General features: G+C 36.4%; 1 protein-coding gene across 1 annotated transcript in view; it reads left to right on the plus strand.

The window, feature by feature from the left end:
• PDE3B (phosphodiesterase 3B) overlaps positions 1-14376 on the plus strand; it is a 164429-nt gene that overhangs the window by 133652 nt on the left and 16401 nt on the right. The window contains exons 9-13 of the mRNA XM_027577888.2: positions 485-633; positions 1815-1952; positions 2934-3045; positions 5797-5910; positions 11435-11634. Coding sequence (XP_027433689.2) covers positions 485-633; positions 1815-1952; positions 2934-3045; positions 5797-5910; positions 11435-11634 — 713 coding nt within the window. The remainder of the gene's footprint in view (positions 1-484; positions 634-1814; positions 1953-2933; positions 3046-5796; positions 5911-11434; positions 11635-14376) is intronic.

Below are 14376 nucleotides of genomic sequence, written 5' to 3' on the forward strand. Positions count from 1 at the left end.
GGGGGGGAAAAAAGCATTATTAATCACATTGGTAGAGAAATAATTCACAGTAAATGATACTGTGTTTTAATTTTTAGATGTGCCTTGATTTCATTCATTTATAATTACAAATCTAGAGTTTTCATAGCCAAAACTCAAACAATTTCAGATGCTAGACATTGCATACATCAAATTGCTAAAAACTTCCTATTGATAGGGACTTTTCCTTTTTTTTTTTTTTTTTAAGATTTTTATTTATTTATTTGACAGCACAAGCAGGGGGAGAGGGGTAGACGGAGAGGGAGAAGCAGGCTCCCCGCTGAGCAGAGAGCCTGACATGGGGCTCCATCCCAGGACTCTGAGATCATGACCTGAGCCAAAGACAGATGCTTAACCAATTGAGCCACAGGCACCCCATTTTATATTTTTTTATAAGTAATTTTCCTTATAAAACTATGCATATAGGACAAGTTTTATTTATTATTATTCTATGTATTTTTGAAAGGTGACGAAGACAGCACCATTCCCTCAAAACAATCATTCAACTGCACAGAAGCACAAGAAGTGGAAACAGAGAACAGAGACTACAGAAAATTATTTTTGGAAGGTGATAATCACCTAACAGAAGAGGCACAGAATGAACAGCAACCAAATGTAAAAGATAAACTTTCCATATGATTATGTTAAGGTGAAATATAACATTAGTTTAGTACTAGTTTCATTATCTTTGCCCAGAACAAGATTTTTAATATAATAGTACTTTTAAATTTTTTACTGAAAAGTCCTTATATCATATTAAAGAAAACCTTGGGTTAAAAATAATAATTACAGTTGACCGTTAAACAAGACTGGTATTAGGGGTGCTCACCCTCCCACATGCAGTCAAAAATCCACATATAACTTTTGACTCCCCCAAAATTTAGTTGCTAATGACCTTCAGTTGATCAGAAGTCTTACTGATAGCATAAACACATGTCAGTTAACACATATTTTATATGTTATATGTATTGTATACTGTATTCTTGCAATAAAATAAGCTAGAACAAAGAATGTGAGTAAAAATCCTAAGGATGAGAAAATGCAGTACCGTATGTGCTGTGCTTACAGTACTGGGAGTCCTCTATTGATAGCACTGTACTACAGAAAGTCCAGGTGTAAGTGGACCCACATGGTTCAAACTTGTGTTGTTCAGTGGTCAATTGTACTTCTGAATCCATCATCCTAGAACAGCAAAGTGCATTCATTGTAAAATGAACACATGAACACATTTTAGTTTTATAGTAGATATACTACTTTCTATGCTGATATTTTCTTCATTGTATATGTTAAAAGTATGAGGAACAGGTGCATAAAGCATTAAAAAACAAAATCTGCTTACTTATAATAGCAGTGTTTTTGTTCTTAAGTTCCAAATTTAAGCTTTTTAGGGGAAAAATCACCCATTCCTTTTGGGAGTTAAACTAGTAATAAATGCCAGTATAAGATAGGAGTCTTTTTCTATTATTCTTTGATACCTGTAACTTCTAAAATGAAAATAGTAGATTTTAGGCTTGTATATAGTGTTTTGGAAAGAAAACATTTTTATTTATAAAAGTACTGTGAAGATCAGTAAGTCTCCTGATGCCTAGAAGACATTTTTACATTTTTCTGAAGATAGCATTTTACAAAGAGGGGAAATTGGAAGTACAGATTATATTTGAGAATAACTTTTGTTGAAAATAGTATTGACCATTTTTTAATGTTCAGTTTTAAGTGCTTTCATTTAGATGTGGATTTAACAATATTTTTAAAAGGTAAGGTTAAGTTGGTTTGTGTTTCTCCCCCTATATGTGCAGATTGAACAGGAAGCATCACTGGACCTGATTTTAATAGAAGATTATGATTCCTTAATAGAAAAGATGAGCAACTGGAATTTTCAAATATTTGAAGTTGTAGAAAAAATGGGAGAGAAATCAGGAAGGATCCTTAGTCAGGTTTGTTTAACATCTCTACTTTTTTTATTATAAATTAACTTTTTCTTAAATCTTTATAAAATGCAAAATCTACAAACATGTAATACTGGGTTAGGCACAAGTTCAACATTGTTCACTGAATTCTTTTTTTCACAAATGAAGTCTTCAGTAGAAAATTTGAAAAGAGAAACCTATATACATAAACCCATATATGAAAATTATTATATGTAACGTATTTCATATAATTTTGTTTGAATAAATGAAAAGTAGTTTTTTTGGCCCATATTAGTGGGATACAGAATAAAGAGTTACTTTATATTGAGCCCTGTGGTTGAAAAGGACATGAAAGGTAAGTTAGTTCTAACCACTGAAACCTATGCTTTATTTTTTTCACCTGCCCTCCCTGTACTTTACCCAAGGCCAGATGGTTCATTTCATGCTAGAACCATGGAAAAATAGTTCTTTTCTAACCACCCAGACTCAAGGTTCCCCCCGAGAAATTCATACAACAACATCAGATTAACCTTCCCAAAATATTACTCTCATTGTCTTCAAAGTATCTTATTTATGAAATGTACAAACATAAGGATAAATTATGTGGAGGGCATATAGTTTCATCTCATTGAAGTCTTTAGGGACAAAAATGTAATAAATACATTGTTCTGACTTCTGTTAACACCAGGGACTAGAGTAGAATAGATTTCATATGCCCCTTAATAAATTGTAAATAAAAAAGCTAAAGGGAAGAATGGAAAAATTTTAAAACTGGGACATGATATGGTAATCTTTCTTTGGTTTTCAAAGGTTTTAGGGTGATGTCTTCCTTTTTAATGTTTTGAAAAGAATTTCTTGTATCTTGTAAAGAAGTTTTTAATAAATTATTAACTTAAAGACATATATACATGGTAACATTCCCAAATGCAAATCACAAAAACATATTCTACTCAACTACAAATAGAAATTCTGATTTTTAAAGTAAATTTTATTTTAATTGACATTTAGGTTATGTATACCTTATTTCAAGACACTGGCTTATTGGAAATATTTAAAATCCCCACTCTACAGTTCATGAACTATTTTCGTGCATTGGAGAATGGCTACCGAGACATTCCTTGTAAGTATCAACAGATCTTATTACTGAAGTTCAGATAATACTGGTTTTGAAACTATTATTATTCCCTTCAGATCTAAACACTTTTTAAATTACATGTTTGGAAAAATTTTTAAATAGGGATTTAAGTAATCTATATGCTGCTACCTAGAGCTAACGGACTACTATTAACATTTTGGTATGTTTTCTTATTTATGTTTTATAAAGTGAATCATAATATAGACATATAGTGTGCTCTTTCCCTTAATTATTATATGGTGTACAACTTCCTATGTTAATAATTATTCATCTGAGTATCTTTTAAAATGTTTGGTGATTAAGTCAAGAGTGTCAGAAAATTCTTGACTTCAAAATATTTTTTAATTATCCATAGAGGGGCGCCTGGGTGGCTCAGTCATTGAGCATCTGCCTTCGGCTCTGGTTGTGGTCCTGGGTCTTGGGATCGAGCCCTGCGTTGGGCTCCCTGCTTGGTAGGAAGCCTGCTTCTCCCTCTCCCACTCCCCCTACTTGTGTTCCCTCTCTCGCTGTTCTCTCTCTGTCAAATAAATAAATAAAATCTTTAAAAAATAAATAAATAGGGCGCCTGGGTGGCTCAGTTGGTTAGGCGACTGCCTTTGGCTCAGGTCATGATCCTGGAGTCCCAGGATCGAGTCCCACATCGGGCTCCCTGCTCAGCAGGGAGTCTGCTTCTCCCTCTGACCCTCTTCCCTCTCATGCTCTCTGTCTCTCATTCTCTCTCTCTCAAATAAATAAATAAAATCTTTAAAGAAAATAAAAAATAAAAAAAGTAAAATTATCCATAGAATTTCTGTTTCTAACTGTGTTCTGACTCACAGATTAATTGCTAATGGCTATTTGATTTTATGGTAAAATATAATTTGAATTTCATATTAGGAAATGATACAGGTTTCCTTATACATCTATATATTCTACAGTTTCCCTTCATATGGACACATTTATGGGAAACCACTTACATAAACACAGAGCAAATTATTCTTAAATTGCTTTAACTCAATAATGATACTTAATGTGAGTTATATGTACTGTAATTTCCACATATAAAGTATGCTTTTTAAAAAAGTGACTGCATTTTATAAATAGAATAAAGTGATACTTTATTATTTTTTTTAAAGATTTATTTATTTGAGAGAGTGAGCACGAGCAGAGGCAAGAGGCAGAGGGAGACGGAGAAGCAGGCTCCCTGCTCAGGACCCTGAGATCATGACCTGAGCTGAAGGCAGATGCTTAACCGACTGAGCCCCCCCAGGCTCATTTAAAGTGATACTTTAAAATGGACTTCAAAGGAAGGAGAATGGGAAAAATAAAGAGGCACTAAAGAGTCTTCACTATCAGCTCCAAATAGGATATTAAGAAAAGAGCCTCTGGATCTAACTTTTCTAAATGTTAGTATCCAAATTTGTAAATGGAAATTACAGTAGTCTCTACTCCATAGGTAGTGATAAGATAAGCCATGGAAAGCACATATCAGAATTCCTGGCGTATAGTAAATGGTCAATTGACTATATGAATAATTAAGCTCCTCGCAGACTGACATCATATCGTATCGATGGCCTGAACACTTAGTATTGTGTCATCTGCTGATTCTACCTGGTACTCATTAAATATCTGTTGAAGTGTTGAACTTTTATTGCATATCAGCTGTGACTATAATCATTAGATCTATGAAGATTATATCATTTAATCCTTGTTGGAAAATTTATATTATCTACCTTTCACAGGTGAGAAGTAAAAACTCAGAAGAAACTTTCCCAAGATCATAAAACTCTTAGAAATGGCAAAAGCTGAGTTTCACCTGTAGGTCTTGCCTTTTCACATAGTGATATTTCAGTAAACCAGTGTTTTCTTGATCATGTACTATGTCTCAGACGCTGTTCTGGATGTTTTCATATGCCATTTTAACATTTCATCCTTCTACCTTCTAGCAGGCCTGAGAGATAGGTGTGTCTCATCTTTTCTTTCTTTCTTTCTTTTTTTTTTTTTTTGGTGTATGTGGTTTTTTTTTTTTTTTTTTTGTGGGGCGGGGAGTTCAAGTATCCAGAATTTCTAAGTGTTGCCTGTGTGCAAACATGGGTCTTCATAATCCAGACACTATTTACATAGTACTTTTAAAGCTACAAAATAGCAACCTTCAGTAAATTTTTCAGTGCCTTTTTTTTTCTTTTTAAAGATTTTGTTTATTTATTTGAGAGAGAGTGAGAGAGAGCACGCGCATGAGCAGGGGGTAGGGGCAGAAGGAGAGGGAGAAGCAGACTCCCCACCAAGCAGGGAGCCCGACATGGGACTCAGTCCCAGGACCCTGGGATCACAACACGAGCCGAAGGTAGACGCTCAACCATCTGAGCCACCCAGGCGCCCCTAAATGCCTTTCAATTAACCCTTGTTACTTGCCTTTCCTTTGACTGTCTTACTACGGTTTCATAGTATATGTGAAAGTTTTTAAAAGAACTTTTTAATACATCAAGAGACTTTAAAAAAATAAGATGAAACGAGGGTTCCTGGCTGGCCTGGTCACTAGAACGTGCTACTCTACTCTTGATCTCAGGATTGTGAGATCCAAAGCCCTGCATTGGGCATTGAGCCTACTTAAAAAAATTAAAATGAAATATAATTTTGGGAAGTTATTCCAAGCCATACATTTTATTTATAAGGATATAGGATAGTAGAAAATTATTGTACTTTAAGAAATGCCCTATGTGAAACATAACATTTAGTAAAACATTTTGGTGACTTTAGATCATAATCGCATACACGCCACAGATGTCCTACATGCAGTTTGGTATCTGACAACGCGGCCAGTTCCTGGTTTACAGCAGATCCACAATGGCCATGCAGCAGGCAGTGAAACAGGTACTTCCGTCTACAAATCTTCCTTTTAATTATTTGTCTAGAAATAATAAATCAAGCTATCTCATTTCATTACCTCTGTTCTTCTAATAATTTCACTAAGTAACCTTTGGTACATGTAAATGACTATATAAATTTTGATGCATAATAATGGCATGCAAATTAGGAAACCTAGGACCCACCTTAAGAGCTAGGTTTAGATGAAATACTGTTGGATCTACCATGTTTCTTTTCTGTGTCCCGTCCTGCTGCTTGCTATCCGGAATAGTGTGATAATCGTTTCTTTGGTCTTTTCTTTCAATTCTTGGTTTTCTGTTTTAGGTGTATCATGTAAATTTAAAATATATAACCTTCACAGTGAAAGCGGCCATACTTAAAAGCCTCACGTAAGCATTTAAACAGTGACATTAAAAACCTTTCATAACATTTATGTTTTGCTCACAAAGAGGTTAATTCTGTTCATCATGAATACAATTATTTGTACAAATGTAATGAATTTATATAACATGGTTGGTTCTCTTACTCTAGTTTGTAAAAGAAGGGAGAACTACTTCAGCGAGATACACACACACGCACACACACACACACACAGTTACTGATGCCTGGAAATGTGATCATGCTAATCAGGGCAAACGTCATAGGCTTAGCCATTGCCTTACAGTGTTTGGTCATTGAGTCCAAAGTTACTGCCATTACGTTTTGTGCCATTTCCTATTTACTCTTTCTTAGTCCTTCTCATTCCTTCCATTAGTTCTGCGCTTCCATCAGATCATTTACTTCAGCTTTTTTGTTTGTAGGTGTATATATTTTCTTAGAAGAATATTTTCATATTTTAGCACATTTGACGATAGTGATTGATCCTTATTATCAAGAGGAAATAAGTTTCCTACTATACATGGGAGGATGTATGTCCGTAACCCAGGGGATTTTTTGGCCTTTTTGGTACTCCCATGTACAGTGACAAAAGATAATGGAAAACTACAGTAATCCATTATCATCAGGATCACAATAGTGCAGACCCTTGAAAAGATAGGTCATTTCACTAGGCAAAGTACCATGATCAGTAGAGATGCTGGCTGAGGACAAAGGGAAAATGGAATTGTTAGTGGAATAAGAAAATGATAAATCTGAAGTACAGCTATGTGACCAGTCTCAGGAGTGAAATCTATTAATAGCTATATGTATTTTCCTCATTGATATTTATTTTATATAATAAGCAAATTTTTTCTTCCTCTTTCTCCTACCACCCAAATATTGGTGGACATTTGGGTTCTTTCTACTTTGGGGCTATTATGAATAATGCTGCTATAAGTATTCTTGTACTAGGTTTTGTGTAGATATGTTTTCATTTCTAGCTGTGGAATTCCTGGGTCATAAGATGATTCTGTGCTTAACATTTTGAGGACCTGCCAAAATGTTTTCCAAGGTGGCTGCACTATTTTATTTTCTCAAGAACAATGTACGAAGAATCCAGTTTTTTGCCACTTCTTGTTATTACCTTTTTGATAACCATTCTTTTTTTTTTTTTAAGATTTTATTTATTTATTTGAGAGAGAGAATGAGAGATAGAAAGCACGAGAGGGAAGAGGGTCAGAGGGAGAAGCAGACTCCCTGCTGAGCAGGGACCCCGATGCGGGACTCGATCCCGGGACTGCAGGATCATGACCTGAGCCGAAGGCAGTCGCCTAACCAACTGAGCCACCCAGGCGCCCTTTGATAACCATTCTAGTGGCTGTGAAATGGTATTTCATTGTGGTTTGGATTTGCATTTACCTAATGGCTGATATTGTTGAATGCCTTGCCATTTGTTTTTCTTCTTTGAAGAAATGTCTATTCATGTCTTTCATCCATTTTTAAATTTGGTCATTTGTCTTTTTATTATTGAGCTGTAGGAGTTCTTTGTATATTTTAGATATAAGTCCCTTATCAGATTTATGATTTGCAGCTATTTTCTCCCATTCTGTAAGTTGTCTTTTTACTTTCTTGATAGTGTCTATTGAAGTACAAAAACTTTTAATTTTGATGAAGTCTAATTTATCTTTTTCTTTTCTTGCTCATGCTTTTGGTATCATATCTAAGAAGGGTTTTGCCTAACCCAAGATCATGAAGATTTACTCCTCTATGTTTTCTTCGGAGAGTTTCATAGTTATAGGAAGTTTAGGTCTATGACCCATTGGAACTAATTTGGGGGATAAAGGAAGAGGTCTAACTTTCTTTTGCACTTGAATATCCAGTTGTCCCAGAACCATTTGTTGAAAAGAGTTCTTTATATATACTCCACATAGTCGGCTCTTAAATGTTACTAAATCAGTTTCTACCTTATAAGATGTGAGCATTGAATGAAACAACATGTATGAAAGAGCCTAACATCATGCAGGGCACATAGATGGCTCTCAGCATGGTCTTAGCACCCTTGTACAAAATCAGTTAGCCATAAATATGAGGGTTTATTTCTGGACTCTCAGTTTTAGTGCATTGATTTTTATGTCTGTCCTTATTCCAGTACATTATCTTCAGAGCTTTGTTAGTAAGCTTTGAAATTGGTAAGTTTAAGTCTTCCATCTTTGTTCTTTTTCAAGGTTTTTTTGGCTGTTCTGGTTCTCTTGTATTTCCATATGGATTTAGGTCCAGTTTGTGACTTTCTACCAAAAAAAAAAAAAAAACCAGCTAGGATTTTGATAGGGATTATGTGGACTCTGTAGATCATTTGTGGGGAGTATTGCTATTTTAACAATAGTAAGTCTTCTGGTCCATGAGCATGGGTGTTTTTTCCACTTATTTAAGTTTTTAAATTCTTTCAACAATATTTTTTAGTTTGCAGAATACTGGTTTTGTACTTCTGTTAAGTTTATTCTAAGTATTTTATTCTTTTTGGTGCTAGTGTAAATGGAATGGTTTCTTGGGGCTCATTTTTTGATTCATTGCTATCACATATAAAAATAATTGATTTTTTGCATAGTGATCTTTTATCCTGCAATCTTGATGATCACCTTTATTAGTTCTAATAGTTTTTTAGTTGATTTCATGGTATTTTTCTATATACAAGAGCATGTCATCTATAAGTAGAGATAGTTTTACCTCTTTGCTGTGTGTTGGTCTCAGCCTGCCAGTAACCAGTGTTGTGGCTGGACCAGCTCTTGTGGTTATTATGATTGCAAGATGCCCTTTAGCAATAACCATCAAGAAACAAAAAATAACAGTTATAGGAATTGAAAATTACACAGCATAGCTGGGACCACAGAGCAAGGTCACGGGGGAGAGAGAGAGAGGTCACAGGGAGGGGGAGAGAGAGAGAGAGAACATGCACAAGCATGCATGCAAGCAGATGCACCTGAGGTTCACTGGGGTCAAGAGTAGGGGGGGTTTCACTGGCTCACTCTTTATTGGTGAATTTAAAGCATAAGAGCAGGAATGTAAAGCATGGATAGAGAAAAAAACCAGCAGCCCAAATGGTCAGTTGTTGAAATGAACCAGGATTTCTTTTTTTTTTTTTGTAAAGATTTTATTTATTTATTTGAGAGAGAGAGAATGAGAGAGCGCACGAGAAGGAAGAGGGTCAGAGGGAGAAGCAGACTCCCTGCTGAGCAGGGAGCCCGATGTGGGACTCGATCCCAAGACTCCAGGATCATGACCTGAGCTGAAGGCAGTCGCTTAACCAACTGAGCCACCCAGGCGCCCTGAACCAGGATTTCTAAAACAGAAGTAGCCTGGCTGTTTGTCTAGACAGGTGGCTGGCAGGGTGTTTCTTTGCAGTTGGCATCTTTGAAATGGATGCCTGGGAGATCAAAGCTTAAATTAGGCACTTATGTTACAAAAAAGGAGGGGGGTACTGTCAGGATTTACACTATTCTCTTCCGGTCTGGATGCCTTTTACTGAGGCCTCCTTTTAAGTTAATCAGTCAATTAAAAGAATCACCGTTTTCTGAAGAAAGTAAACAAATAGGATCTGTGATAGTTATGTTGAATTGTCCTTGCCAACTATTTTATTTTTCATACTATTAATTTCATGTTAAAACAAAACTGAATGTATTAGGATCCTAATATGTCAATTTTAAGTAATTGAGTTTAAAAGGATGTCTTTTGCCATTTTTGGTATTATATATGTGTATTTATAATTCTAGGGGAAATCCAGAATGCATATAACATAGGGAAAAATCAAATTATTGGCTAATGTTGATAACTAAAGTCTTATTAGAAATTTGAATATTTAAATATATCTTTATCCATACATTTAACTGTCTTAATTATTTTTTAAAAGTTCTAGTGTGGGTGATTCTGAAACTCAATTTAATTAAAAAACAGAAACAGCATAAAAATAATGAGGTATCTTTGTAATTATCACTAGTGTGTATTAAAGTCATTATGTTAAAAAAAATTCATATGGGGCACCTGGGTGGCTTAGTTGTTAAGCGTCTGCTTTCGGCTCAGGTCATGATCCCAGGGTCCTGGGATCGAGCCCCGCATCGGGCTCCCTGCTCAGCGGGGAGCCTGCTTCTCCCTCTCCCACTCCCCCTGCTTGTGTTCCCTCTCTTGCTGTGTCTCTCTCTGTCAAATAATGAAAAAAAAAATTTTTTTAAATTCATGTGATGGCAAATATTTAGTGAAGTAAATTATGATAAAGATCATTTTGGACTCTGACAAGCCAGGACATTATTCCTAGTTTGCCACTGATGAAGTCAATCAGTGAAATTTTGTATCTCTCTAATATCTTTGTGGTTTTATTTGCTGTCTACTCTAAATATAATTTATTTTTTCCTTCTTATACTTCCTTCTTATACTTTCCTTCAAAAGTAATGGAATGACCATCTAAATAGATAAAGCCACTAAAATACAAAAAAAAAATGAAGAAATCAATGGTAAGATATTAAGACATGGAAAGCACAGTGTTGATAATGAAAATATTGTTTCTAACTGGAAGATAAAAAGAGAATTATGTTATGAGACATTCCTCAGTTTTCTACTTCTTTTCATTTTCCGTAGTTTTTCTTGCCATTGTCTTATAAGGGGCTTCATGGAAAAAGAGAAGGGAGGAGAGACTGAAGTCAGGGCTACAATGAAATGTAATCTCTCTAGTAAGTTTTGAAAAGCATCTATGTTGAGAAGCTTAGTTTGTTAATACATTAAACTCCTAAATCTTCATACAGTTTCCACGAAATTTTATTCTCTAGATTGCTTTTTCCTGTTACTTCCTATGCCTTGGCCATTATCTCTAGTCCTTCAATAATAAATGTTAAGAGAACCGGAGGCTTTAAAAAATTATTAGCCTGAGTAAGAGAGCATCATAAAAATCTCATAATGTCTTTATAAAGTAAGTGACTTCTGCGTCATGTTTAACCTTGTTCCTCTCTAGTAGCATGTGTGCTGGAAAGAATAGACTGTTTTAAGTCCCTGTTTATAAATAGACTGTATTTCTTAGCTTAGTCAACAAGTAAGATAAATAATCATATTGCCTATGGGGAACCCCCTCCTTAGTCTCATTTTGTGAGGAAGTTATGTGTAATGCTGGCTTATTTTGCTTGTTCCTCAGATTCTGATGGCAGAATGAACCCTGGGCAAATGGCTTACATTTCTTCAAGGAGCTGCTCTATTCCAGACGAGAGCTATGGTTGCCTTTCTTCAAACATTCCTGCACTGGAATTGATGGCTCTCTATGTGGCAGCCGCCATGCATGATTACGATCACCCAGGACGGACAAATGCATTTCTAGTGGCTACAAATGCCCCTCAGGTAGGAAATACGTTTTCAGAAAGATTCAAGAGTGATTCTGAAGTTTCACAAGCATGTGGTATATCCTTTTGTAACCCACCCTTCAGTTGACTCAGATAGGCATTCCATCTATGTGGTAATTAATTGGATTTTAACACATGGCACTGACATGAGATGTGCCAAAGAATGAAGAAGAAATTACCCTCTCCCGCTTGAAAAGAAATAAAATGGTCATCAAAGAGTAACTCGCTGTTTTATGAAATTCTGGAAGCCTTGCTGCCAGTATCTTTGCCTTTGATCAAATTGATAAGACTGACTAGATGTAAGCCTGATTCTTCCTTCTTCCTTTCTGTGGCTAAAAGCGTAATGATGAAGAACTATTATTTTCGTTGCTGTCTTCTTTTTTCCCTTAAGGCTCAACTCTAAATCTCTTAGTGCTGCATATGTTAGTGTATGTAAACATTTCTTCTAGTACCACTTATTTTTGTATCCAGTACAGCTTATAAGGTGCAAGATTCCTCTACCTTTGCATAAGAGGTAGGAGTTCCCACAAATGGATACTGTAATTGCAGTAGCTTTAGACATTAGGACTTGGAACTAAATCCTTGGTTTTAAGTGGTTGTGGGTGTTTGTTTAGGTTGGTGATTCCTGAAATGTCATCTTTGTTTCTAACTGTGTGCCTTTCAAAGAACAAGTAGTCAGTGACTGCTTGCTGAATTCAGCTTACGTCTTTACTGCTCTGTGTATAAACCTCACTTCTGATTTTTTCATCTTCTGTAGCCATCCTGTGTTGCTCTTCACACTTCTCTTTCCCACACTCTCACTATTTAAAAGAAGAGGAGATCGGTTCTCTAGCCAGAACAAGAATAGGATTCAGAGACGGAGAGGGAGAGAGGGTTTAAAATGCTACATGATTCATTTCTCCAGTGAGGCTTTATCTATTAATAGCTCATGATTTCCGCAGGTAACTTTTCAATGAATTTCGATCTAGATATTAATATTTGTCCACTTTCTAAAAATAGCTGTGGGAGAGATGACAAACCAAGGACACATGCCTCCTCATGTGCATTGCCATTCTGCAGGAAGCGGAGGTGCATTCTCTGTCTCGCCTCACACTCCATCGTCTTTAAAAACCTGGTCCTGCGGGGAGTCGTGGAGCTGGGTGGACGGGGCACAATGCAAAAAGCACTGGTCTTGAGATCAAGAGACCCGAGTTCGATTTCTGATTACCCGGTCATTAGCCATGTGATCTTAGGCAAGTCACCCTTGTCTTTCTGAACCTCAGAATATGGACCTGATATGATTAAAGGTAAGGGGACAACATATGGGATGTTTTCCATTTTGTGTGGTTTGAGAGGCTCCTGAATCAGGTATCATATAGATGGAAGTTACTAACTCTTCTCTTTCACTCTTGGCTTTAAGTCTTTCATCAGCTTCTAGTACAGGTGAGTCAGGCTTATTACCTCTCCTTCAAGGAGATGATGAGTGAGCGAACTCCAGTGTTACCTCTCTCACCTGCAGATAGAACAATGATATGTGAAAATCATTCCTACAAGTTATACGCTCGAAACTGTTTTCCTAATCAAAAGAAAAATGTGAAGTCTGGATATAATATCAGTAATACACATAATTTCTAACTTCTCATTGTTAAGGACCGCCAGTAGAGGAAACAATGGGAAGTGTCGGAATGGAAAGGAAATTGCCAGGGAGTTCAGCTACTGAGAAAGTATAGTCTTCCACCCAGTCTCCTTGCTTACTTCCGGCTCCCCTTTGGTCTGTTCCAGACCCTCCCGCAGCATTCACCTCAGTCCTGGTAAAAGTCATTGTAATGGCTTGGGGGGTCATACCTGATTTAGCCCCCGTTGGGTCTTCTGCCTTTATTCACCCAGGTCCAGCCTCAGTGGCCTCCTGGCTGTTTTCTTCTGTATCCTGGGTGCACTCCCTTTCTGAGAGCCTTTGCACTTCCTGTCCTCCCTGCCCGGAGTGCTCTCTCCCCACACATCTACATGGCTCACTTTGTCACCTCGTTCCATGTAACATTCTACGAGCCCCCTCCTGGGGCACATTATGTTCCTAACCTGCTTTATGTTTTCCATAGCAGTGATCATTCAGCATACTATATATTTTGTGTCTTGTAGGGCTCTCCTCAGTGGAATATGGTTTCATGAGAATAGGGATCTTTGCCTTTTATTCCCTAATACCTAGAATAGTGCCTAACACATAGAAGTCATTTAGTAAATACTTGTTGAATGTTGAAGGATGCCTGATTTTTTGGCTCTGCAGGACTGCTAGCTTGTCTGAAATATACTCTGTTCTTCCCAAAGTAATGAAATTCACGAGACCTTCTTCAGCTAGTGCGGGTGAGATAAGGATCCTTCTGTGAATGCGTGAGGTGTGTTTATTAGGTAATAAAATAGGTCCTCTCATTTTGGGAAGCTCAGTGGGTCTAATTAGGCCACAATTAGTGAAAAATGTTATTGCTTCAGTGGTAGTGTATAATACCACCAACTGGATCAAATGTTCTTCTTCATTCTCATGTTAAGGAAGGTACACTGGGAAGGTACAGGAGGATTATTTTATATTCTTGTTATGAAAGAAGGTGAAACACTTAGGTTTATCCTGAAGAGATGCCAGTATTAAAATTCGAAGAGATTTCTGAGCTATTTCCACATGAAAAGCTGGCTAAAAGATGGAGATTAGTGCTTGAGGTATTAGAGTTTGAGAATATTTTCATGATATTTGGGGTAAAAGGAAATGAAATTT

Source organism: Zalophus californianus, chromosome 11 (assembly GCF_009762305.2).
Source record: "Zalophus californianus isolate mZalCal1 chromosome 11, mZalCal1.pri.v2, whole genome shotgun sequence".
NCBI classification, from domain to species: domain Eukaryota; kingdom Metazoa; phylum Chordata; class Mammalia; order Carnivora; family Otariidae; genus Zalophus; species Zalophus californianus.